Source organism: Vigna unguiculata, chromosome 8 (genome assembly GCF_004118075.2).
Source record: "Vigna unguiculata cultivar IT97K-499-35 chromosome 8, ASM411807v1, whole genome shotgun sequence".
In the NCBI taxonomy this organism is placed as follows: Eukaryota; Viridiplantae; Streptophyta; class Magnoliopsida; order Fabales; family Fabaceae; genus Vigna; species Vigna unguiculata.
This window is the reverse complement of record NC_040286.1, coordinates 2,166,979-2,193,631: the sequence shown is the minus strand read 5'-3', so window position 1 is coordinate 2,193,631 and position 26,653 is coordinate 2,166,979. Positions and strand designations below refer to the sequence as shown.

The window sequence follows — 26,653 nt, the reverse complement described above, 5'->3', positions numbered from 1 at the left end:
AAATTTTAGATCAATTTAGTTATTTATTTTTTTAAAATACGTGAATTTAGTTATTTTAATCAAATTTTATGAAGTTTGTTTGACATTTCAAACACGTTTCATAATAGTATTTAAATTAATATTAAATAAAAAATATGTCAAATAGTATAAATAACTCAAATATAATCCTTAAATACGTATTAATCATTAAATAAACATAACAAAATTTAATTAAAAAAACTAAATTTACGTATTTTAAAAAATAAAAATTAAATTAGTTGAAAATTTTAAAATAAACTAATTTTAAAATTTACTCAAAACTAATATTTAATTTTCTTTTTTCTGAAACACGAGACATATATAACGATAAAAGTGAAAAAAACAACAACATCGAAAGTATCATACATAACTATTTTTCTTTCTTGAAATCATAGTACTATCTCTAATTGTTAATGAATTATTGTCTGATGTATAAATTAATGAGAGAACAATGATAGCATCCACAAACAAATCCTACTACTAATGGGATTTTTTATGAATATTACTTTGTCATTTGCTGTCAGGTCCTTTATAATAATAATAATAATAACATGAATCTTTGTAACATCACCCGTCACTTCATGAGTTTTTGAATTGCGATGCAAAGTGTTTGGTTTCGTGTTCCTCACTTCGTACACGGAGGCCATTAATGGGGCTTGGTCAAGAAAAGCCCCAGAGAGAAAAATCGTATCTTTTTACTTCCGGCCAGCCTGTAACATTCTCAGTCCTCAGCTTTTTCCCCAAGAAAATTGTAAGAACCCTCTTTATCATTAACTCCCTCTTTCTCATTAATGCAACTCACTCATGCACATAAAAAGAAGAACTTCACCCGATGAAAGACAAAAATTCTCATCATCCCAATGAGTTGCACCACCCACAGTTGTTGAACATTTATACTTTCCTTTAACTTCTCTTGTTTCAATCCAACCATCTCCATTAATTTTGATGCATATCATTTTTCAATTTCAAATCCACAGTTATATTGCTTCATTCCCTCTCTCTCTCTCTCTCTCTCTTTTTTAACTCCTACAATCATTCTTGTTCATCATGAAAATATTAGCCAAAATGATAGATACACAATACAATATAGCCTCCACACACACACACGCGCGTATCCATCAACATCAGTTGCATACTTCAAAAATTAAAAATCAAAGAAAAAAATTATATATATTTTTTCATATTTATACATATATGTGAAGAAGCATTGAAAAGGAAATGGCAAGATTAGTCTAAAAGTTATGACTAACAAGTTGAAGGGGGCATGAGATTTAAGCCAAACAATTCATCGTTTTCCACAACCAAACGGGCTTTATTTGTTTCTGAACTTAGAAGATTGTTAGATCCGTACTCGGGGTGCACCCTTTTCTTGGATTGAAGAGACACTCCGAAAAGCTTGGTCTTGCAGCTGTTACTGCTAGGTTCATCTTCAACGATGGTGATGGAGCTGTTAGTGGGAGAGTTCACAGCACGCGCTTGCCTAGTACTGTTGTTGGAATAACACCCCACAAACTGTTTCACCGGTCTCTGAACTGTTGAAACGTTGTTTATGTGAGAGGGTTGTGATGATATGCTATTGTTGTTGTTACTGCATAGTAGAAGAGAAGGGTAAGTGTTGCTTGGAGCCACGGGTTTGACATGGTTCTGAACAAAGTAGATGATGTCGTTGTAAAGCTTCTTCATGTGTGCGAGCTCTGACATGAGCATGTTGTTGCTTCTCCTCAGTCTTTCGTTGTCTTCAGAAAGTGCAGCGACAGTGTTGTAGCTGTTGTTGTTGACGATGTTGTTTCCACTGGGCGGCGAGTCGCACCAATTGGCTAACTCGTCCGAGTCGTGCGGAGGGGACACGCTGAGTCTGTTGTGGAAGGGAAAGAAAGGGGGAACGTTGAGTCCAAACTGATGCTGCTGGTGCATGCCCTGCACTTGTTGTTGCTGATGCTGGTGATGGGTTTTCCTTCTGTGGATCTCGCACAACAAGTGCTTCTCTCCTTTCTTGAAGAACTCGTTTGCGAACTCCCATCTATCAGGCACGATCTTTCTGAAACCCTATTGCAAAATATTGCAAGAGCAAGTTGGTTAATGAGGAGAATGAAAAAACAAAATGTAACATCTTTAAGGTCGAGTTAAGAAGTTGTTGCGTTTGAAGTAAATGGCATACGTAGGTGTTGAGTTGGCGAACGAAGCTTGAGAAGTTGTTGTGTTTGAAGTAGTTGGGAAGAAGGTCTCTGGCAAACTCTGGGGGCCGCCAAACAACGAAGGTGGCGTCGTCCTCGCCCCAAGATACGATGTGGTCGGTGGCAGGATCATCGACAAGTTGGTATGTTTTGGTAAGGAAAGGTGCAGGAACAGATTTGTGTGTGTCCAAAGAGAGCAAAATGCTCTCACAGTTATCAAGTAGAAGAGCCATTGCCAAGCCAAGAGAAGGGAAGTGACAGAAGGAAGATGAGATCAGAGAGAGAAAGAGACAGTGAGCATGGGAATGAATGAATGGTGCTATAAAGGAGGGGAGAGAGAAACCGATGCTGTTTCTGTCTAACGTGGTTTCTTTGGCTTGTCTTTTTTTGTTTTGGGAGAGTGGAAAAGAAATATAAAAATGAAACTAAAAAATGATGGTGACAGAAAAAGTAGTATAGAGAGACATAAACGTGTGAGGGAATAAGTGTCTGTAAGTAGTTGTGTGGAGGAGTGTGAAATAAGGGTTTTTCAAGGCAAACCCGTGACTCTATGTGTTTGAGATTTTATTGTGTTGTTGTGCGTATATGTGTTAGTGATGCAGAGAAAGAGTTCAGGTTTTTCTGACAGTGATGGCGCGTACCCAATTAAAAGAGAGCACAAGAGAAAGAAGGTGCAGTGAGTGCAGTGCAGAGAGCAAAGACCATGTTGATGTTGTTGTTGTTGTTGGTGTTGCCATTTTTTGCAATTCTTCTTCCAACTCAAACACTTTCCTTCTTTTCTGACTTTTGTTTGGTGGTTAACATTTTTCACCATCCCAAAGAATGAAAAAAGAAGAAGAAAAGAAAAAGTTGAAATTTTTCCATGGTTTTGGGTTGAATAATTATGTAATCAAGAAAGATATCTCCAATTTCAAAGCAAAGAGAGAGAGAGAGATTAAAGTGGTGATATGTTATAGTTTTTGTTCTCTCAATAAAATGAATTTAAATATATGTATGGAATCTTGTGAAAGAAGAGAATATAAGTCTCCTCTTTTACCTTTTGTACCTTTCCAAAACTCTCTCAAAAACTTTCATCCACTCTTACAAGTTACAATAAATAACATTGTCAAAAAAATAAGAGATATTTCTAAATATTTATAGAAATAGTTTAGAATGGTAACAGAGTTTTGAAACTTGAACATGATGTGGCAGTGTGATAATCACTTTTACTTAGAACACCTAACTCTATAGCTGCTGCTGCAGTTTTTCTTTCCCTTACTTTTACGTTTAGATTCCACGTTTGGCTTTTCTAACGCTTAACCTCATTCTGCTCACGTGCCCAGGTGATTGAATTCAATTATTGACCCTCAAAAGTTTCCACCAAAATTTTTACTTACAACTTTTCCACCTCCTTTCCCCATTCCACAAAACCAATATTATATTCATACACCAACAGGTTTCTCTATAAAGATTTTTATCAAATAATAAAAAATTACAAAATTATTCTTTTCGTTAATTAAAAACTTATATAAAAAATGTATACAAATTTAACTTATGTACATTGTACTTTTTCTTATCATCAATTGTATTGAAAAAGTTATACTAATTCAATTTCCCATACATTTTTTTTATGGATTTTTTAATATTGCCGTTAACTACAGCTGTATTATTTGTTTTGTTAATTAAGAGGGCACAGATACCATAATTTGCAAGGAAAAGATGGAAGGTCAAAAAGAGAAAAAAACTGAAAAGTTGCTTGAAAATCATAGTGGGCAATAAGTGGCCAGTGAAGATTTTTTTAATATCTAAATCATAAAAGTGAAAAGCATATTTATTTACTTATTTATAGTGGTCAAAGTGAAAGAGTAGTGTGGTATGGGGTAAAGTGCCAATGCAAAACAATAGGGAAATCATTTGTTTTTTTGTATCAAATTCAATATTTATAGCCCATTTATTATTCACCATAATATATTGGCTTGTTGATAAATTTGAGACTTGCCAAAAACTAAGTTTGAAAATTAAAAAAGAAAATATATTAATACATTAGGTTAAAAAAAATAAAGAAACCTATTAAAAAACTAAATTTGAGAGTGAAGAAACTTTTGCATATCAACCTTGAATTTAGGTCAATAATATCCCAAAAACCTCGAAATTATCATTAGAAAATCACAACAACACACAGTTGGGCTAAAGAATGACCACACTGAAAATAGGCCCATTTCGAAGCAGGCCATTTCTTCCCCCACCTTCATAATTTTGACCTGTAATTTCATAAATTTTTTTTATTTTAAAATGTACTATTCGACATTTTTTGTTTTATGTTCATACATTTGAGAATACAAAATAAGAAATGTATTATGAATTATGTATTTAAGAATATAATTTTTTTTCATTTCAGATGGTATGTTTTAAAATACAAAAATAAGAGCTTTATTTTAAATTATATATTCTGAAATATAAAACTTACATTCCGAATTACACATTATTTGAGGGTACAAAAAGAAATAGATGGGGATGCAGAAAGAAACTGCCATGATACCCACATTCTGGGCTGGATTAGCATGAGCCCAAATGCTATCAGCATCGAAGAAGAAGGCTTGTGTGTATTTTGTTTCCATTATGTTGTTCAATTAATAAATATCATCAATAAATTATGTGTAACCGAAGCTTTTGTGTGCATTAGTTGACTAATTGGTTTAATTTAAATTATATAGAATAAAGAAACCTTCAATTTTTCAGTCACTGATAGAAAATTAAATACATAATAGTTGTTAGCTGGACTGGATCTAATAAATATAATTATACTTAATATAAAATAAAATAATTAAATATTAGTTTTTTTATGTTAATATTAAGCACTACAATTAATTATTCTATTAATACTCATGCTATTTCCTTAAAAAATTGTTTCATAATTTATTTATCTATAACAATATATATAACAATATATAAAGATGATTCCCTCTTTTGTGTTCACATTTCAAAATACCAATTTTATTTTTTAAAATATAATTATTTATTAAATTTTTTAAAATTGACCGTTACTTTTACAAATTTTTTTACAGAATCGTCTATCTCTCTTTTTCTCTTTTTCTCTAATTATCAACCATTATTCTCTCATTTTTTTTGATATATTTTACTTTAATTTTATTCTATATATTAACTTAATAACATTATATTATCATCACCTACTAATATAATATTTATATATTTAAAATGCGTACAGTGAATAATAATTACTATAATGTTTTAAATGCATAATTTAAAATATTTTAATTAATTAATAATTTAGTATTAAATCGATAAGTATGTTTTACAACAACAATTATAAACAAAGTAAGATATTTATAAATGTTTAATTAAATTTAAAATTATTCATAATTTTTTATTTTAATTCGGAGTTATAGATAGAAATCAAAAAATAAATTATCAATGATGGACTCTTAAAGATTATCTATCATATTTATATTTAGGAATAAAAATAAGTTACGTTATACAATATTGAACTACGACTTTTGAACGATTTTCTTTATAATACTTACAGGAAATAAATATGAAAATGTCTAAATTAGTTTTTCTAATCATTAAAATTAGTTTATCCGTAAGCTGATTTTATAGAAAGTTTTACACAATTTCTCTAAAAATTTTATTTTTCACTTATTCAAAAGTTAATTTTAATCAACAGAAAAATTATTCTATTTTATTTTATTTTTCACTCTTAAATGTCTTTACACAGAATTTTTCCACACCAGATTATTTTTAAGAAATAAATTAAGCATATAAAAAAACATTTGGTTAAAAAAAACCAGATCTTAATATGGTAATAATATTTTAGTCTTTTAGATTGGACTAAGTAAACATAAATAATGTGAGAACCCCAATTAAATCTTTTTATAAAAACCACATTTTTTAAATTATTTTATGTAAAACATCTTTTGATAGATATAGTTAACTGGTAAATTTTTTATTTAGTTGTTTCTTTTCAATGAAATTATTATTGATTGTTGAAAGGTTTAAAATATATATATATATATATATATATATATATATATATATATATATATATATATATATATATATATATATATATAATCTATTATCTATAATTGTAGTTAAGTGGTAATTCATCTTATTTGGTTAATGTTATAATATTTATTTTAATTTCTATATTTATATTTTTCAAATTATGTTATTACTATTTGTTTGTCTTTTTATAAATATTTTTTATTTGAACTTTTAATTTAAAATCATGGTGGTACTAAATTTTTAATAGAAAAAACATGTCAAATTTATTGTTATTATCATTTTAATTATTTTAACTGTGTTGTTTTCATTCTAAAAATAATATTTTTATTTAGATATTTATATATTTCAAATTACGTTATTATTATTCATTTTTTTATATATATTTTTTATTTTAAATTTCAATATAAAAATCATGACTACTTTATTTCATTTTATGATACTATTATCATTTTAACTTTTTTATATATATTTATAATTATATTTATATAAATATACAATATGAAAGAAATATCTATACTTATGTATAACTAAATATGTATAGTATTTTGAATATTTAAAAATAATGAAATTCAAAAAATAGGAGATAAAATAAGTTAGGGGTGGCAATGCGGGTCGGCCCGCCCCGCATAAGGCCCGCACACGCGGGCCGGCCTGCCCCGCCCTCACATTTTATGCGGGTCGCATACTCTGGCCCAACCCGCATATACGTTGGCCCGCGGGCCTGCGGGCCCGCGGGCTAGCCCACTTTTTTTAAATTTTTAATTTTGTTATTTTTTTTATGATAAAACTTTCAATGTTTAAAAATTGGGAAACTTTAAGAAGTTCACAAAATTAAGTAAAGACTTTGGGGAACTAGATGATAAATTGATAATTCAACATTTTCATCATATTCATACTGACATACACAATGTATTCTTTACATTTTAGCACATTAAAAATTACATAATACTTGTCTTTTCCAGTTATACAAGAATTTGAAATGTTAATGCAAGAGTCCATAAAAGAAGTAATTAATATACACAAGTGTAAGTTTTTTTTTTTTAATTTTATGCGGGCTTGCGGGTCGGCCCGCGCAGGCCGCGGGCCTATGCGGGCCGAGCCCGCGCGGGCCTGCGGGCTCACTATCCTGGCCCGCCCCGCGTTTTTTCTGCGGGCCAGGCCCTAATTGCCATTCCTAAAATAAGTGGATACATGTTAAGAAAACACATTGTCATGTTATTATGCAACCATGTGTCATACTATAGAGTGTTTGAAAATTTATATTTTTGGTTAGTTTTTTGAATTTCTTTTTGATGTTTAAAAATTTTGCACTTTGTGATGGTTTCAATTGTAATGTACTAGTATTACCTATGCAAAGCATGGATTTTAAAAATTAATGTATATATGTTAAATTAATTTTCAATTTTGGTAATTCAAGATGACTTTTAGTTTTTTATTCATACATATTTTAAAATTATTTTTCAATGAGGTTGAGAAAAAAAGAACATGAGTTGGTGTTATGATAGTGTTGATATGGTTATGTAGCTTCTACACATAACACATCTACAAAGTTTTTTGGAATGATGGAAAAGTTGGGTGTGTGAGAAGAGTGACGAAGTCCAAAGATATTTATTGCAAGATATAAAGTTGTGCCTAAGACATTTGCAAAATTGTTAAGAAGATAAAAGCATATACCTATTATGGTTGGCAAAGGTTGTAAAATGTGTGTTGGAGGATACAACATTCATTTAATGTTTGTGTCAAAATCAATGCACGAGAAGATGTACACTCATTTAATGCAAAGTATATTTATTGATAAAAGTACACAATTAAGTTCTCTATTATATGTTTATTGGCAAATTCACAAAGTTTAATCTTCTTAATGTTATGTTCACTTGGACATATTTATTGACATATTTACTGTTCATAGAGAAGGAAAATCAGTAGACTAATTTGAAGGTGATGTAATTGTTCACTTCAGCAGATTTGAGGAGAAGGGAAAGGAAGAAAGAGGGGGGAGGGGGGGGATTCCTTTATTTTCCAATCCTCTCTCCTAGGGGTGAGCATAAAATTCTAAATTGATCGTACCCGACCAAACCGGAAAAAAAATGGTAGCAGTCGGTTTAGTATGAATTCAGGTATAAATGGGTAATTTGAAGCGGGTAAAACGAGTATAAGTCATGCCTGAAATTGTCGTAACCACCGCCTCCTCTGCGCTCTACCATTGTTGATTGAGAGAAAAAGAGTTTGGTAGAAAAAAGACAAGGCTTGTGTATGATTATAGGGTTTACTTGTGCTTCTGATGCTTGTTTCTCCTTTCAAAATAATGTCTTTCTTGTATGTTTTATCTATGCTTTATGCAGAATTTTGATATTCATCAAAAGTTCTCACCTTTATGGTGTGTTTGGATGAGGCAATTCAAGAGGGTGATTCATTTATTTGGAGAATTTGAAATTCTTTGTAATGAAATGCTTTGTTTGGATAGAGAAATTAAAAAGCATTTAAAATGCATGCATTTTTTTGAAGTTTTTCAATTAGCTAAATTAGAAGAAATTCAAATACCCTAAAAAAGGTGAAATTTGAAATTCTTCTCACACAACCTCACACTGTAGACTAAATTCCAAACGGACCCGGCAAACCCGACAAACATGACAGGCTAGGCTGGCCATACGATCCAAACGAATCAGACCGACCTGACGACACAAATGGTCGAGCAAGCCCAACAACCCAGACAGGTCAGGCGGGTCTGATGATCTAGACAGATCGGGTGACTTAATGACCACACGGGTCGAGCGGGCTTGACAACTCAAACAGGTCGGTCAAGCCCGACAACCCACACCGTCCGGGCGGGCCCAACGACCTAGACAGACCAAGCTGGCCTGACAACATAAACGGGTCGACGGGCCCGATGACCCGAATTTTATCTCACAAGAAATTCAATTGTTTTTTCCAAACAAGAAATTGAAATGTAAGGTATTTTAATTTCTTTATCCAAACAAGTTATTTAGAAAATGAAGGGAATTTAATTGCAAGCAATTCAAATACAAAGCATTTCAATTTCTGAGCATTGTTGAAATGCTCCATCCAAACACAAGGTTAGGGTTGAGAATCAAGTTTTGGGTGAAATGGCTGATAAGGACCATGGGATGTGGATTCAATATTAAAGACAACATTTCAAGTGTTGTGGATTCTCATCTTCCTATTTTTTTCTTGTTCTTTTCTCAGTTTCAAGTTTGTTGGTTTTCTTGAAGTTTGTTGGTTTTCTGGAAATTACAGATGTTGTTCTTCTATCTTTGGAAATTTGTTTTTGTTGATTTTAAATTCAGTCATCACTCTTCTATCCATTGATTTAGTATAAGTAAACTTGACCAACCTGTCCGAAAATCTCTGAATTCGTAATTAACCGTATTTGCGCAATCCGATAAAATAAACGGTTGGAATGGATTGTTAAAAGTTAACTATGGATAATACTGGATTGAGCAGGTTAGACCCAAACTCAATCCAAATCGCCCAATGCTCAGCCCTACTATCTTGTATGCCATGATTTGAGGGCATATCAAGTAGATTACATTTATGTCATTAGTTTATTTTTCAGTTTAACTATAATAATAATGTAAAAATATGGCTTTTGAAATTATGTTTACAAAAATAATTTATACCAAAAATTTCAAAATTGATTTAAAGAAAAAGTTTAAAAAATTATTATTAATTTTAAATTTTTTATTAAAATTTTTTATAAACATTTTTTATTAAAATATATTATTTTAATTTATTCATTTTAATATTTTTTTCTAAAATGAATCTAACTTATCTAATTATAATTTTAAATTACTTTTAAAATAAAGGGCAATTTGGTAATCTTGTTTTTCTTTTCATTAAACTTAATTTTTAATCTATCATATCTATCAAATCACTCACAAATTTTACTTCTAAACCCACTAACTTTCACCTCTAAATCCCTTAAAGTGAACAACACAAATTTTATCCTCTAATCCATTCAAATCGATCATCTCCCTCTCTCTCAAATCAATCTTCACAAGTGAACACACCCTAAATATTTTTGATATATATATATATATATATATATATATATATATATATATATATATATATATATATATATATATATATATATATATATATATATATATATATATATATATATATATATATATATATATATATATCGTATTTATTTTGTTATCTATTCATTATTATTTCTTTTTTATCCTTATTATTTGTTTTGAGGTAATTGTTGCTTATATTATTCACTATTTATTCCTTTATATGTAATCTTCATGTCTAATAATGCTAAAATTAAAACTCAAAACAATATTGTTTTATAACAATAAACATAAAATATTATAAACACAAAAAGTCTTTTAAATAACAAATATTACTGGGAAAGTCAATGACAATGTTGTGATTGTATATATATTACTATAAAATAAAATATCTATAAATGTCAATTGTTACATCCACAAAGTAAAAGTACATAAACAAACAATATTTATTTGTATGTTTGATGTGTCAAGTTGGCGTATTAACTGAAATGAATTTTTTCAAGAATAATTTTTGTAATATTCTCTTTCATGTCTCTAACATTATATTAATAACATGGATTTTTTCTTGAAAAAAAAAGTGACAGAATGAAGAAATAGTTTAATGATGGAAAAGAATTACAAAAATGAAGGTAAATTTAGCCATCACAAAAAAGAAATTGTTGCTTTATGTGTTTAAAAAGATTGTAATTGAATGCTACATATACAATTCTTTGAACTAAACACGTTGAAGAAATATTTTTTTGAATTTGTTATAAAATATAATATACTATGCATTTACAAAATGTATTGAGCATTTAAGTATAATTTATAATTAACCTTTCCCTTTCTCAAAACTGTATAGTTAGGGATGGCAAAAATACCCGTACCCGCGAATATCCGCGACGGATAGTTAATACCCGCGGGTAGCGGGTATTTTAATACCCGCTTATAAACGGGTCGGGTATGGGTATCATACTATCCGTACCCGCGAGTACCCGTTACCCGCAAAAAAATGAAAATGAAAATTTAATTTATATTTTATTAAGTTAAATTTAATTAAAATTAAAATTGGCAGTATATTTTATTATGTCAAATTTAATTATAATTAAAATTTAATTTAATTTATATTTTATTTTTATAATTCTATATTAAAAAATTTATAAAATATAAATTTTTTAAATATTTACGGGTATCGGGTATCCACGGGTACCCGCGGGTTTTAAAAATATCCGCGAATATTTTTTAAACGGATATCCGGCAGATAAATGGACGGGTAACGGGCAAATTTTTTGTGGCGGGTCGGGTTGCGGGTAGTAGACACTATCCGTGCCCGACCTGACCCGTTGTCATCCCTATGTACAATTAACATTTTCATTATAGAATAACTTAGAACGAAAACAAATAAGTTAATACAACCATAATAATACAAAATAACTTAATTCACGAATTACCTCCATATCAATAACTTGCTAATGAAAAACATTTGATTCTATATTTGAATTCAATTACTTACATAATTAGTTATATGAATTGTCATTTCCGGAATTTCATTACTTTGATATTATGGTTTAGTATTTTCTTGTCAATTATCAGACATTTCTATATTTCGTGGTAATTATATAATTATTTTCGTCTACTGCCAATTTTGCTTGACATTCTTGGACAATTTATTAACAACCAAATTATCTATGAAGAATAACATTTTTAGTTTATCTTTGTAAAGATGCTTTGCAAAATATTAAGGTAAATCCTTCTAAGAAATAAGATTGTGTACGAGTGAGTAAAAACTTCACAAAGACATTTTTGTTTTATTTAATAAAATAAATTAAAGAAAAACATGCATGTCAAATTAATTAATACATTAACAATGTAATGGAGTGAATTTCTAATATATAAGTACGTTCGGGAGAAGTTAATAAAATATAGGATTACATATCATTAATATTAATAAAATAATAAATATAATAAAAAAAATCAATTTAAAATAAATCCAAAAGTAAAATTTATAAATAAATAGTAATAATAAACGATAATAATTTATTAAAATATAATTATTAATTTAAATAATAATATTAAACAAATTTAATATTATTAACGTGATAATAATAACAATAATAATTGATTAAAATATATAATGATCGACTAAATAATAGTAAGAATAATTAAAGGAAAAATTTGAATAAAATATAATTAATGATTAAATAAATAATGTTACAACGACAACATTAATATTAATGATTAAAAAATTAATTAAAGAAATAAAGTAAAATATAATACAATAGTAGGTTATATTATAATTATAATAATACTTATGGTTGTCATCGTAAAAGAACGAAGGGCCCCCTCGCATGTGTTTGGGGAGAAATTAGGAAGAAAAATTACAAACAATATTTTAAATTCATTTTCTTTGAATCTCTTATAATCAGACGCAAAAAGATTCATTTATATCGGACTCTTTGACACAAATTTTACGTCTAACAATAAAGAATATCAAATGTAAAAAAAAAATACTTATTTTAAAATATGTCACCGTGTCTTTTTTACTATAGTCAAAGATATTCCAAGATATTTCCACAATATTTAATATTCTCATATCAACTATAACTATGTCAAATCTTGGTAGTTTAAATATTTCATAATATTCCTTAATACTACATATTTGCATAATAATCTATATAAATAGATATGTTGGCACAATATTATTATGATTATTAAGTAATTAAAGAAAGACGTTATTTTACTTATTTGATATCACATTGCCATATTTATCACATGCACATTTGGATTCAAAAATCCTAAAAATATTACTATACTCTTCAGAAAAAATGCACACTCTCATATATTTATTTTCTTTTACAAAATATCATAATTATTCTAGTGACTAGTACGTCGAAGAGCCTTTTACACGTGAATCTTTCCTTGTTTCTCGGTGCTCAAAGCATGAAGGTATATAGAAGTCATTAAAATCTAACCACATGTCCAAAGAACTTGCCTCGAGTCCTCGGTAATAACGGTTAAGTTTATTCTATGACTTGAAGAAAGGTACGTTGCTTTACATTTTAAGTAGTTATAATTAAATTCATTTCTTTATAATCCGCCAACCTCAAGCTGAATTGTGTGCAAGTTTTGGGAAAATTTTTATAACCCGACAACTTCAACTGGATGTATGCAAGCTTGGGGTAAAGAGAATAATAAGACAAAAATTAAAATATCAACCAACAATACAAGGAATCTTAGAGACACGCAATAGTTTTTCTCCTCATAAAAGTTAAAATAGAAAATCATGATTTCAAATTATTATTATTATTTTTTTGGTTTTTATGGATTTGAAATTTGGTTTTATACAATTTTTTTAAATAGTGTTGAAAGTCTCACATCGACTAGAGATAAGATAATTTCATAGTATATAAGTGAGGTGTAAACTTTATCTTATAAGTTAGTTTTGTGGGATTGAATTAAGCTTAAAACTCACTTCTAACATACTATTAGAATCATTTTGTGAGACTGAGTTAGGCTTAGTAGTGAGTGTATCCTTTATTTATCTACATATTTATTAATTATTTTTTTACTAAAATAAAAATATAAAAAAATAATATTATTTAGATTTTAATATAAAAGAAATACATATATATAATAAAGAAACTATAATTACATAATTTTTAATTAAAATATAAATTAAATTAGAATTGTTTTAACAGTTTAAAATAAAAGAAGATGAATATATGTAAACACTCATTTTATTCTCATTTTGAGATTTAAAAATCAGGTATTGTTTATATCCCTATTTAGTCCATTCAAATATTTTCTACTAATGTAATTTTTTCTTTTAAGAATAGTGCAGATTATTTTCATTCTTTTATAGTTTTTGAGAAGAAAAAAAATCTTATCTATATGGATTCAATCAAAGTTGTCATTGTAAACCAGCAACTAGTTCAGTGATGAAAAGCCACGTTTTTGGAATTGGTAAAAGTGTATAATCACGTGTATTCCGTTCCAACTTGCCATTCTCATTAGCATTCATTAAGAAAACGACAACAAAAGAAAAACCCACTAAAAGAAACTGCTGGGAAAACCCCCATTCAAGTGTTGAAGTCAAAAATCAACTCATTAATTCATTAATTACATATTTCTTTCACTCAACTTTATATTTAATACTACTACTTTATTTTAATGTTTATCTTTTATTTTTTTAATCATATATTATTGTTACAAAATATCCATACACCGTAACAGTCTGGATTATCAGATCCGTCCGGATCATTGGATCCGTCAAAACCGTCGGGTTCGTCCGGATAGTCAGTCTCGTTCGAATCGTCATACCAGTCTGAATCATCGGGTCCATCTAGGTAGTCGAATGCGTCCTGGTCATCAAACATGTCAGGATCGTTGGGTCCATTCGGGGCATCGGACTCATTTGAATTGTCAGACTCGTTCAAGTCATTAAACCTGTTTGGATTGTCGGTCCCATCCGGATCATTGGACCCGTTTACAAAACTCACATCAATTACCAGAGAAAAAAAATCAATTAAAAACTAACTTCTTGTTATTCATTAACCATATACCATATAAAGGTCTTTTCCTTCACATGCCACTCTATTTAATGATCTCTTTCTGTCTGTGTTATTGTTACGACAAGTTATATCTATTTACTATTAATTAGTTTTTGGTAGATAACGCGTCTCACTACTTCAAGGAAAAGTTTCTATTTCTAATATCTTTTTCAAACACAGTTCTCAAATCTAGGGTTCCCTTTAAAATATTAAACTACTCAAAGTCGCATCCAGACAAAAAACACGTAGTTTTCTGACTGTAATTAACAAGTAGCAATTAATAATGTATTAATTACATGTTAACCAAGACATTGAGTAAATGTGTATATAATAACACAAATGTGATATTCATTTGCTACATTGTGCCTTGGACGTTGACACACACATCACAACAACATTTCTCTTTGTCTTTGCCATTTCTTAAAGCAATGGGTTCCAGAAATCTATTTGGTGTCAATTATCTGTTGCTTAAGCCAGAAGAAGCAACTGTGTTTGATCTTGGGACCCTCTTGTTCTCTTCCAAGTTGAGCAATAGAAGATTCATAGAGTGCCCAGAAGGGGTTGAAGCAGAATATTTTCGACAAAGATGGCTCATCTTCACATCTGTTGTGGCACAGATTCTCCTTCTTGCCTCAAGAAACTCCTTGAAAAGGTTCGGGGACATGTTGGAGTTTTGGATCAATCTTTTATCATGGAATGGAGGTTTCAAAGGACTCTTCTTCAACATTCTAAGAGGTAATTCATAATCCATACAGCAGCATAATTTATTTTCTCTTCACTAATTTTTATTTGGGTAGTAAGCTTTTCAATCTAAAACTTCAGAATATATATGTAGGAGATTTTACAGGTCGTTGAGCGTTGGGGTTATATTTCATATATTTCATATCGTATGAGTTATATTGAGAGACTGTGATTCTGTATATATAACATTAGTTTTATACATATAAAATATTTGATATCAGTTTTAACTCAAAATCTTAATACAATGGGATTATTTTCAACAATTTTCCTTTAAGAGTGAGTTTTTTTTTTCATATGGTATATTTCTTCTTAGGTGTATGATGATCCTTTTTTGTGTTATAATTATGTGGTCAGTCACTCCGAACCATCAACTCTGATACCACTGTTGAGATTTTATATATATATATATATATATATATATATATATATATATATATATATATATATATATATATATTCATATGACATTGGTCTTACACATATAAGGTATTTGACATCACTTTTAACTCAAAAACCTTAAGACAATGGGGTTATGTGTTTTTCATGTTATATAGTGTTTAACTTTGTCTATTATATCTAATGTGAAACTTTGACTTACATTTGAACTATTCCAAACATCAAGTTAGTTCCCTTAAAATTGTCAAAATTTTCTCATTTTTATTTTTTTATATTCCAAACCATTTATTATAAGTTGAGAATTCAAGTGAATTTAAATCTTTTATTAAATAAAGTGATAAAGTTGAGTATCGTATAAAAAATTTTATAAATTTATTATTTTAAGATTTAAGGTTAGAAGTTGTGCTATTTTCTTATGTAGTCGCACTCATATTCGTGTAATATTTTCCTAAACGACTTTTCTCTAAAAAAAAAAAGCCATGAGCGATACCAAAGGTTCTTCTTGACCGAATACCAATAGGATTGTTCCCCTGTGATAAATATGATTGGGAGAAGAGCAATATGGTTAAATTATTTTGTAAGAATCGTAAGGTGTGTTTCATAAATTATTTATTTGGCTTATATATTATGAGTTGGAAACATGGTATGAACATATATTATTGAAGTTATTTTTAAATTGATATATGATAGTTTGCACGTGAGGATTATAAATTAAAAATTTGTGAAGCAGGAAAGGTGAAAATACCAGAAAAATCATCAGCATCATATTTATCTGTGGTGGGTTGCATTGACACACGAGTTGACTTAGACAAAAACATTAAACAAAATGATGCCAAATACGAAGGATCCCTCTCAATGATGGCTTCAAAGTTGTCCTACGAAAATGAAAATGTTGTTTGTAACGCAGTGCAAAATCATTGGAATGTAAGTTCTTTATTCTTTCCAAATTAATTAATTTTTTTACTAACTTCACCAAGGCTTAATATTTTTTTTTTAAAAAAATACTTTTTGATTAACTTCTACTAGTGTTTCCCATCTTGAGAACTTAAATCTAAGGTTAAATGTTAATTATTTACTGACAAAAATATTTCAACTAGGTTTTAGTGTTGGTGATTTTGATGTAGGGTTTACCCTTTTTTTTTCTTCTGTTTTAATATAATTGCAGATGGAGTTTTTGGGGTTACACAGCTTCTGGAACGGTACGTATAAAGAAGAATCCTCTTTATTTTTTCTGTAAAGTTTGCTTAGAAGATACGAAAATTTGCAGATAGATAAAACATTTTTTCAATATTGTTACTAGAAATATAGATATGTTTGCTAAGCTGGTTTCTTCATCAGAAAATTAAACTAGCAATATCAAAGTGGTTGGCATCAATTATATATGAAGAACATAAACATTTAATTCATAAAATATTGGCATGATTCCTATATTATATATCATATTATACTAAGGTTACAATAATGGCGTAATTAGTTGAGTTACCCATAAATTATTGTAGTTTAGTTCATAATTGTTTAAATTCATTCATTTAGTTACAAAAACATGAATATAGTTCACAAATTATTCGGGTTTATGTAATTTATACATGCATGACTAAATATTTACGAATTATATATGATCATTGTTGTGTATTTTTTTTCACCCTTTAATTTTAACATGAAAGTGTACATTTTATATATAGTACAATAATACTTTAATCCACTTTTTTTGACTTATTTTTAACCCATTACTTCGGTCACCATTAGATCATTACATCACATCACTAAAAATATCATTTTCCTTTTATATATATATATATATATATATATATATATATATATATATAAAAGTTACGGAATATTTTTTAAAATAAATATAATTCAGAAAATAAACAACCCAAGTACTGAAATATTTTATGAACTCAAGCTCAAACTTTAGTTCAAATTTGACTGGCTCAATTGTACATCAAACTCGAACAACATTTTTCTTCTCCTAAAAGTTAAATTTGACTCCTAACATGGAATTTGAATTTGATGCGTTTAACTTTAAATTTTGAAAGCTTGTTTTTACTCGTTCACAGTTAATCAAACTTGAACCTAATTATTAATATTATTAAGAGAAAAAACAATGGGACAAAGTTTACCAGTCACACTTTGCTTCCCACTTAACCTTTTTTTTTTAGAATCTATTTAGAAGCACATGTACTTTAGAAAAATGAAAAGAAATATTTGAAAGAACCTAAGTTCTATATATTAATTAGAGATATCTTGCCAGAATATAATGTATAAATTCTCAATTGATAGCATTTATTTATTTTTTACTTTGGTTAACCGCTATAGGGCATTGTTTTTTTTACTTAAAAGGGTAAGATTGTTACTGACTTAACTTACATAATCCATGTCCCAGGATAATTAATGAACTCTACAATAATTTTCTCTTAACAATTGTCCAATTAAAAATCAAACTCATTATCACTTTCATTTTTATACTAATCGTTGGGTCGACTACTGAGAATATTCATTAGATTTGGGTTATCCAATGACTCAACCAAACTTAATTCAATCCAATTAAATTGAATTGAGTTTCATTTATGATTTAACCCAATCCAAACTATCTCTCTTGTATGAATTGAATTGATCTAATTCAATCCGATATTTGTTTTAGTGGATTGGATAATAGATTTATCGACATCCTACCCAACCCAATCCTCAAACCCTTACTTTAAGGTCAAAAATTATAAATAATAATTAGTGTACAACTCTTCCTATTTAATAATGTAACAATATAAAAATCATAATTCAGAGTAGGAGTTGATTCTCCTATCTTACAATTAAAAGAATCATTCACCTTGTTAACACCTATCAAACTCAAAACATATATTAGGAAAATCATAAATCTAAAATTAACCAGAAATATTATATATAAATAATATTATGAGTAGAACCTCCTTAGATCCATAAAATTATCATTTCCAAGCCCAACACTTTTGGATATGAAAGGGCGTGTTGGAAAACCTAAGTTAGTCCTATGGACAATAGTGATACCGGTAAGCTCCAATATATAATTGAGGCAATGCTTAAAGGTGAATTAAGCTCAATCAATAAAATATTTTTTTAAAAATTGGAAAATTAAGTTGTTTTCGTCCATTTAGAAAACCAAAAGATATATATTGTAAAATAATTTGCAATTAAGCTTTTATCTATTCCCCTCTATATTGAGACAACAATATCTAGCTCAATTGGAAATGATGGGATGCAGATTACCAAGAGCAGTGGTCGACAAAAGCAATCATATTGCAAGATACGAAGTCGGAACCGAAGTTGATTGTTGTTGCATTCAGGGGTACAGAGCCATTTGATGCAGACCAATGGAGAACAGATGTGGATCTCTCTTGGTACAACTTTGCCAATGTGGGTAGGATACATGTTGGCTTTATGAAAGCATTGGGTCTTCAGAAGAATTTTGGATGGCCCAAAGAGATTGATCAAACCAACCCCTATTCTTACGCCTACTATACAATCAGAGAGAAGCTCAGAACAATGTTGAAGGAAAATACGGATGCAAAATTCATACTTACAGGCCACAGTTTGGGAGGAGCCTTGGCCATTCTCTTTGCTGCTCTTCTCACAATACATGAGGAGACATCGCTGTTGGAGAAATTAGAAGGGGTTTATACATTTGGGCAGCCACGAGTTGGGGACTATGAGTTTGGGGAGTTCATGAAGGACAAGCTCAGAAAGTATAATGTGAGATTCAAGAGGTATGTTTACTGCAATGATGTGGTGCCTAGGGTCCCTTACGATGACAAAAACCTCTTCTATAAACACTTTGCTCCTTGCCTCTACTTCAACAGCTTCTACCGGGGGCAGGTGAAGTCTATGATTGAGTTTCCTTTTGCTCTTACCATACCAAACCTGATATACTCTGACTGTTTTTTGTAATGTATTGCCATGCAGGTTCTAGAGGAGGAGCCAAACAAGAACTATTTTTCTGTGTTCTGGGTCATACCCAAGTTGCTAAACGCAGTCTGGGAGCTTATTAGAGGATTTCTTCCCGCCCTCCTAGTAGGTGAAAGCTATACTCAGAACTGGTTCATGACGATAATGAGGATCTTTGGATGCATGATTCCAGGAATACCCGAACATCTTCCTCCAGATTATGTCAATGTTACCAGGTTGGGAACTTTACCTCAAAACTCGCAAGATTCCAAGACTGACTGAGATCGAAGCTTGTGTAGCCAGCGACTAAATAAACACCCAATATTGGAATGTCATTGAACAATTACTCTGAAGTTGTATTCCACTAATTGTGGTGTAATCATATTAATAATTCAAAATATGCTGGTACATACCACAAAATCAAGCCCATTCTTTTCATTCTCTTATCCAAATACAATAGACTAGCAAAATAGCAAATTCACTCGAGTGTTTGTCTCGGTGAGGCAAAATTAGCACGACTACAACAAGAAACAAACATAATTCTGACAAGGAACGAAGAACGAACTGAACCATCCGCGACTTCGTGAAGGAAAAAAACTAGATTACAGATTTAAGGTTAATTTATCGTTCAACTATCTGCAGATAGATAAGAGATTACATTTGAACAGCAAACTGTCAACAGAAAAAAAAAATGCAAGAAAATATTATTCTAAAGTTTGGCCTAGGTACATACATAGATTATTTATAATTGAATTCAAATTCCCAAGGGTGAGAGTACAAGGGGATTTTGATTTAATCGGATATCTTTAGAAGGTGCTGCTATTTCATTCATTCCAAAACCGCAACGACATAAAGTGTCAGCATGCTGCTTCTGTTTTATCCACCTTTCACTAGTTAACAGAAGTTACATTTAAATCTTTCTGAACTCTGAATCCTGGTAAGACAAGCAACAACCTTTTATCAAAATACATAGGAATGAATGAACAAGGATATAAACAGAGAAAATTTCCACGGTATGTAGATTAGGGATAATACGCCTGAGCCTATCAAAACTCTAGGGAAGCCGGGACTTAAACACAAAAGAAGATTAGTTCTATACATTCTACCGCTAATTTTCTTACTTTTTATTTAAAACTTTCTTTACAAGATAGTAGAAGGATATCACATTACTCATTAAAGAGGGAAACAAAAGGAACATATCTGTTTTGAAAAGTTTGTTGCTTAATCAAAGACTCAATTGACTTTTAAACTACTACAAGGCTACAGAAAAAATTACCCAGCTTCATTTGAACAGAAAAAGAATGCGGGCGAAGCTTTAAAAGGCATGACATGTGAAACAACCACTCAAAGAACCCATCTGAGTGGCTCTACTAAATAATATAGCCTTGTGAGGAGTTCTAGCAACTTGATGATCCCGGTTGGTGGAAACTGAACTTCTCATTTCTTGAGCTTTTTTCTGAGCTAATCTCAGCTTGTTCATAATCTTATCCATTGATGATGCTCGCTTCTTCTCCAACTTCATCTGAAATAGCAAAAATAATGAGATCATGATCTATTTAATTATGTTCTTTATCTCTAACTCTCCTTACTATTCTTTTATAAATTTTAGTAATAATTTGTTGGGCCACAGATAGAAAAGAATAACAAAAAATGACTTTCTTTAGGACACAACATTCATGAAGAAGTTTTCTTTAATACGTCATGATCCTATCAAACAACCAACATAGATAAAAACTTGTCCACCGTTTTAAGACAAGGGATGTTCCGAGATCACTGATCAGAGCTACTATACTAATGGTAGTAAGTGTAAATCATTAGGGCTGAAATTCGGCTAAGAGAGGATAACCAGTAAGAAAAAAAAAACAATCAAATACCAAAAATTAAAGGAAATTAGGAATTTTATTCCCTTTAAATATATATATATATTTACAATGAAGGAGTCCGTACAACTTGATTATTAAAGCATCAAATTACTTATAGTGACTATTTTAATTTTTAAATAATTGATGAATATTTTTAAGAGGAGTATCCTGTTAAAATTCTGCCAAGAAGAAAAAAAACATGAGAAATTAACCTCTAGTTTCCGTATAGCAGCCTCAGCTTTTGCCTTTTGCAAATTCTCCCATGCATTGATTTTGGCTTCCTCCCTTTTGGCCCTGGACATGTTACAAAATGATGGAATTTCAGATACAATGTAAAGTTCACATAAATATTTCTTATACAGTAAAGACATTTCTCAGGGACAAAGTTGTTATATCAAATACTTCACATATATATTTTCTAGTTTGAATTGGATTACGATGGTCAATCTTTAGAAGGTAATAAAGAGAGGTTGTTAACAAGACAACTCCTGAACACTAATCATTTTAATAAAATAATTTCAATTGCCAATAAGATAGCTAATTTAGCAAATCAATAACCACAAATTCCACAAACTCCAATTGTTGTGATACCATCATGAACTATAATTTATAGGTAACACGTACCATTTGGATGAAAGCATAGTGAAAAATAGAAGACTATAAAGGGAAAATCTCACTTCTTACTTAATATCAAATTATTTATATGATCATTAGTTTGAGTTTAAAGTTGTCAAGAATATTTTTTCTTTATTACAAGATAAATTTAATGAAATCGATACCATACTAAGTTATACATACTTTGTCACAGTCTTTGAACCTTCAGTAATGTCCCAAGATGAAGATCGACTGCTCGTTTCTCTAATTTTCCAGCTGCCATCATTTTCTGAGCCTCTGCCAGAGAATAGGGCCCTGTGTTTCTTGGACCACCTTGTCATGGTTACACGTTCATCTACCGGTACATCTCTAACATCCATTTTAGAGAAAGGCAAACTCTTGAACTCTGATAGAGGAAGGGAAGGTGGAGTAGAGGCAGAGAAAGAAGGCCTCAAATTTGGAGACGAGCATGAGCTACCCTCCGGGCTCATCTGGGTTGCCATGTCCCTCCTAGAAATAGCAGGCGATACATTGGTGCCTGCATCTTTGAAACCATCAAACTTCTCCCCTGTAAGTTAAAGGAAACATTAAAAAATGACGCATCATAAGCACAGAAGTACATTTGCGATTACATAAGACCAGCATGTCATCATCAAGCAAAAAACGTCGACTATCGACACGCATCACTAGTGTTATCAACAGAAACAGTGTGTTCCACTCAAACCACAAAACAACAGCAATCTTTACAAAATATCACAGTACGTACGAGGCCTTCACAGAATATAGAGGATTAACTACAAATCAAGAAATTAAAATTGGTTAGGGTCGCCCTTGAAACACATGGATCTAATAGTATTGAATTGAACACACGCAGACCACGATATTTCTCAAGCACAACTCCACCGACAAATTAAGTCAACAAAATCATAATTCACCAAACCCAAAGCCAGAAAAGGTTCAAACATCTCTTGATCACAGTTTCGGCCACAATGCCAAAGTTCTCTGACTCGATGCAACCACAATTATGGCTGCCTCAGCCACAATTGCCAGCATTGTGAAGGATCGTAGAATTTAAAACCTTGTAAAGAATATAGTATGATATAATATGTATAACAACCTTGGGCAGGCAATGATGACTGACTCTGCATCTGAGAGCAACCATGGACACTAACTGAGCGTGCCATGCAAGGATCAGTCCTGGTGGGGACCGCCCCACAACTGCCACCGGAACTGGCCATCAACCCGTCAGCAGCAGCTGAGACACTAACAGCAGCAGAAAATGGGGAAGCCGTCATGAAACTCCCTGAATTCCCACCGTCAAACAAAGGCGCCGCAGGGGAATACAAGGAATAGGAAGCAACTGCAGCAGCGCCAGGGGGGCCAAGTGGCCCACTCTTGGACTTGGGCCTTCTCTGCGGCGCTGGAAGCGAGGCCCTCCCAGTGCTGTCGCCGGAAACGGGACTCAGAATCCACCTTTCAGCGTCATCCCATTTGGACGGCAAAGTCCGCCCGTTGTTGAAAGGCAACAGAGCAGCACCAACCTGCTTGCGGGCAGCACTCGTATGCAAAGGAACTCGCTCCGAACACCAACCCTTTTGCATAGCAGCACTAGCGTGAAGATAATTAGGCGTTCCAGGACTAGGAAAATTGGCAGAGCCAGAGCCAGACCTTCGAGAACAAACAGTGCTTTTCTTCATGGCCCCTAATCCCAAACGAGGCGAAGAAACATTGCCATTGCCAACGGCATTGTTCAGATCTAACGAAGCAGGCCTTCGCCGATCGTGCTTCTTCAATAACGCCTCAGATCTTGATCTCCTATCCTGACACTCTTTAAGTAACACAAAAAGTAAATAAACAAAATAAAAATAACAGAGAATTAAATAAACCAAAATGCTTGAATTGGAAAGTTGAAAATCTCGTAGGTTCCGTACCTTTGAGAGCCAGAGAAAAAGAGTTCCTCGCAGAATCAAATTCCAAGGGCTGATTCCCGTCCTCAGTGTCACCACCGTCACGGTCTTCTTCCTTTTGGACTTCAATACAGAAAGTACATCAACAAAACAACAGAGTCGGTGAGTCCACTTTATTTTTTATTTTTTTCACTTTATTTTTTTTTTCTCTTTTCATTTTTAAACCAACAAAACGCAAATGCGTGTTAATGTAATAGCAATAATAACGGTAATAACAACACCACCAATAATAACGATAATATAAATAACAAATTAATAATAATAGCAAGAATAACAAAAAATAATGCCGTTAGCACCTTTCGCTTTCTCTCCTTTTCCATAGAAACGATTTTGGTGATGTTTTCTGTGTAATGCATCCAAATCTGCATCGCCACGTCGTTGATGCTGTCGGTTATTAGGATCCAGATCCGGATCTGGACCGCTCCAGCTTTCGCTATGAGCAAAATCTCCGTCATGCTCCTGTCCCGCCAAATGCTGCAATGAAACCGCGACAAACTCCATTTCAGATTTCCAAATTTCAATTGACAACTTGACAACTAATATCACAGAGCAAAGCATTGTGTTGCGTTTACCAGAGAGATTTCGGAGACTAAGGAGTCGTGGTCGTGAGCGTCGGAGGCAAAGGAACATCGATCGACACTGGCGGAGGCGGAGGAGAAGAGGCTGAGGTTGGATTCGAGAGTGAAGATGACGGAGTCGGGGCTGGTGTCGCCGCCTCTTCGCGAACCGGCACGCCTCCACGAGCGACGTTCTTGAAACCCTAACTCTCTCATTCTGAATGGTATGGCATTGACATTTGCATTTGGCAGAGAGAAAGAGAGAATAAGAGAAGCACAGTCTCACTCTGACACTCACTCTCACACACACACTCACTCTGCAGTAAATATGGCGGGTATTACTCACTGTTGGGAAGGAAAACGAAGGATTGTTTGGTGTGATTGAGTTTTAAGATGTCACTGTCGTTTGACTCCGAGAAAGGTAGTGACTTAATTATACAACCAATTCTTAAGGACACAGACCCCTGCGTCTTTGTCAAATCATACAAAGGGACACTAATTTTTTTCAAGTGAAAATTTTGTTGCATGTTTTCTAAATCTATTATTAGTGGGGGTTTATCTTTTCATGCTAAATGACTTGACCATGAAATTTGTTTGACTGGTGGAGAAGTTACTATAAAGTCCATTTACCTTTTGCTTCGGAAGTACCTACTTGAGTGTTGTGCGGGGTATTATTAACTTTTCGAATTTCACGGTTACAAGAGCAAGAGTGTGATAATCATGATTAGAGTTAAGTGCGGTTTGTCCTTCTTAAGGCAATTGGAGGTCCTACATGATTGCCACTATTTGAGTTAAAGTGACATTACTTTTTGGGTGATAGCTTTATTGAACAATTTTCAAATTAAAGTTTAGCTAGAGGGGACCAAATTATTATTTAAAATGTTTATTCGGTGCTAGTTATAATTAGCTTTAACAAATTTTTTAACTAAATTACTTTAGTTTAACAAAAACATCTTTCATTTATTTGATTAATTTTCTAGTGTTATTTGTTATTAAGTTAAATTATTATCTTTATCTATACTATTATATAAAAAAAAATCACTCTTTTTATGTTCACTTCTTTTTTTTAAATTTTAATAATAAAAAATTTATTTACTAATTTTATCATTTAATGGATTTTTTTTTCAAATTTAAGTGTTTTTTATTTAATTTTTAAAATTTTTAATTTTTAAAATTAATAAAATAAATATTTATACTAAAAAATTATTTATAAAATAAATAAAAATTATAAAAAATATTTATGTTTTTTTTATAATTATAAATTTATTATCTTTTATTAAGGACAAAAATACGCTGTAGTGCATGTATTTTTAATAACTATTATTAATTATTAATAGTTGTAGATTGGAAGATTGCAATAAGATTTAAATTTTAATAGTCTTTAGAGTTATTTATTGCTAGATTCTGTCATCTAGTTTTTTTTTTTTTAATCATGGTCTTCCATACTTTTTATCTTGTTTATTTATAATATGAAACAGGTGGAGGTTATACCCCAAAATTCTAAATAGACAGTTCAATGTACATGAATCACGAATAGATTAATAACCGGCAGAACAGAAGATACTTACTTCATTTAAAATAATTTCAAGACAATTGAGTTTCGTTTATTTTGAAATTCAAATAAAAAATTATTGAATCAAGATTTATACTTTTTATTCAGTCCCTTGTTTCTTTTTTTTTTTTTCATTTCAGTTAACCATAAATTAATTTCACTCAATTTTACGATGATATGACAAGTTTTTAAAAAACTTTTTTTATTAGAGGAATCATGTCTTTAACATGTGAACACAAAATATCTAACCACTGTACCATTTACAGTACTGAAAAAAATTGTCTTAAAAATGCATAA

The 26,653-nt window shown here is 31.0% G+C and overlaps 3 protein-coding genes across 3 annotated transcripts; 1 reads left to right on the top strand and 2 right to left on the bottom strand.

Moving 5' to 3' along the window:
• Positions 1–1,160: 1,160 nt before the first annotated feature.
• LOC114193441 (heat stress transcription factor B-4-like) lies at positions 1,161–2,665 on the bottom strand. Its single transcript, XM_028083244.1, has 2 exons — positions 2,177–2,665; positions 1,161–2,064 (listed from the first exon to the last, which is right to left on the bottom strand). The coding sequence occupies exons 1-2, from the start codon at positions 2,423–2,425 to the stop codon at positions 1,264–1,266; spliced, it is 1,050 nt and encodes a 349-aa protein (XP_027939045.1). The 5' UTR covers positions 2,426–2,665; the 3' UTR covers positions 1,161–1,263.
• A 12,469-nt stretch (positions 2,666–15,134) lies between these two features.
• LOC114194192 lies at positions 15,135–20,244 on the top strand. Its single transcript, XM_028084290.1, has 5 exons — positions 15,135–15,504; positions 16,637–16,830; positions 17,072–17,105; positions 19,145–19,755; positions 19,843–20,244. Exons 1-5 carry the CDS (start codon positions 15,198–15,200, stop codon positions 20,104–20,106), a joined length of 1,410 nt encoding a protein of 469 aa, XP_027940091.1. The 5' UTR covers positions 15,135–15,197; the 3' UTR covers positions 20,107–20,244.
• Positions 20,245–20,404: 160 nt separating this feature from the next.
• LOC114194191 lies at positions 20,405–25,241 on the bottom strand. Its single transcript, XM_028084289.1, has 8 exons — positions 24,820–25,241; positions 24,544–24,721; positions 24,212–24,310; positions 23,398–24,108; positions 22,485–22,848; positions 21,899–21,980; positions 21,101–21,346; positions 20,405–20,758 (listed from the first exon to the last, which is right to left on the bottom strand). The coding sequence occupies exons 1-7, from the start codon at positions 25,018–25,020 to the stop codon at positions 21,140–21,142; spliced, it is 1,842 nt and encodes a 613-aa protein (XP_027940090.1). The 5' UTR covers positions 25,021–25,241; the 3' UTR covers positions 20,405–20,758; positions 21,101–21,139.
• Positions 25,242–26,653: the final 1,412 nt, after the last annotated feature.

What these genes read in the sequence shown, in the direction of transcription:
- LOC114194192 (XM_028084290.1), top strand. Translation starts at nt 15,198, where the DNA reads ATGGGTTCCAGAAATCTATTTGGTGTCAATTATCTGTTGCTTAAGCCA. An exon ending in CAGTGCAAAATCATTGGAAT is followed by an intron (nt 16,831 to 17,071) that starts GTAAGTTCTTTA and finishes ATATAATTGCAG; the next exon opens with ATGGAGTTTTTGGGGTTACA. An exon ending in GTTACACAGCTTCTGGAACG is followed by an intron (nt 17,106 to 19,144) that starts GTACGTATAAAG and finishes GATGGGATGCAG; the next exon opens with ATTACCAAGAGCAGTGGTCG.
- LOC114194191 (XM_028084289.1), bottom strand. Translation starts at nt 25,020, where the DNA reads ATGAGAGAGTTAGGGTTTCAAGAACGTCGCTCGTGGAGGCGTGCCGGT. An exon ending in TAGTCTCCGAAATCTCTCTG is followed by an intron (nt 24,722 to 24,819) that starts GTAAACGCAACA and finishes GTTTCATTGCAG; the next exon opens with CATTTGGCGGGACAGGAGCA. An exon ending in AAAAGGAGAGAAAGCGAAAG is followed by an intron (nt 24,311 to 24,543) that starts GTGCTAACGGCA and finishes TCTGTATTGAAG; the next exon opens with TCCAAAAGGAAGAAGACCGT.
- LOC114193441 (XM_028083244.1), bottom strand. Translation starts at nt 2,425, where the DNA reads ATGGCTCTTCTACTTGATAACTGTGAGAGCATTTTGCTCTCTTTGGAC. An exon ending in TTCGCCAACTCAACACCTAC is followed by an intron (nt 2,065 to 2,176) that starts GTATGCCATTTA and finishes ATTTTGCAATAG; the next exon opens with GGTTTCAGAAAGATCGTGCC.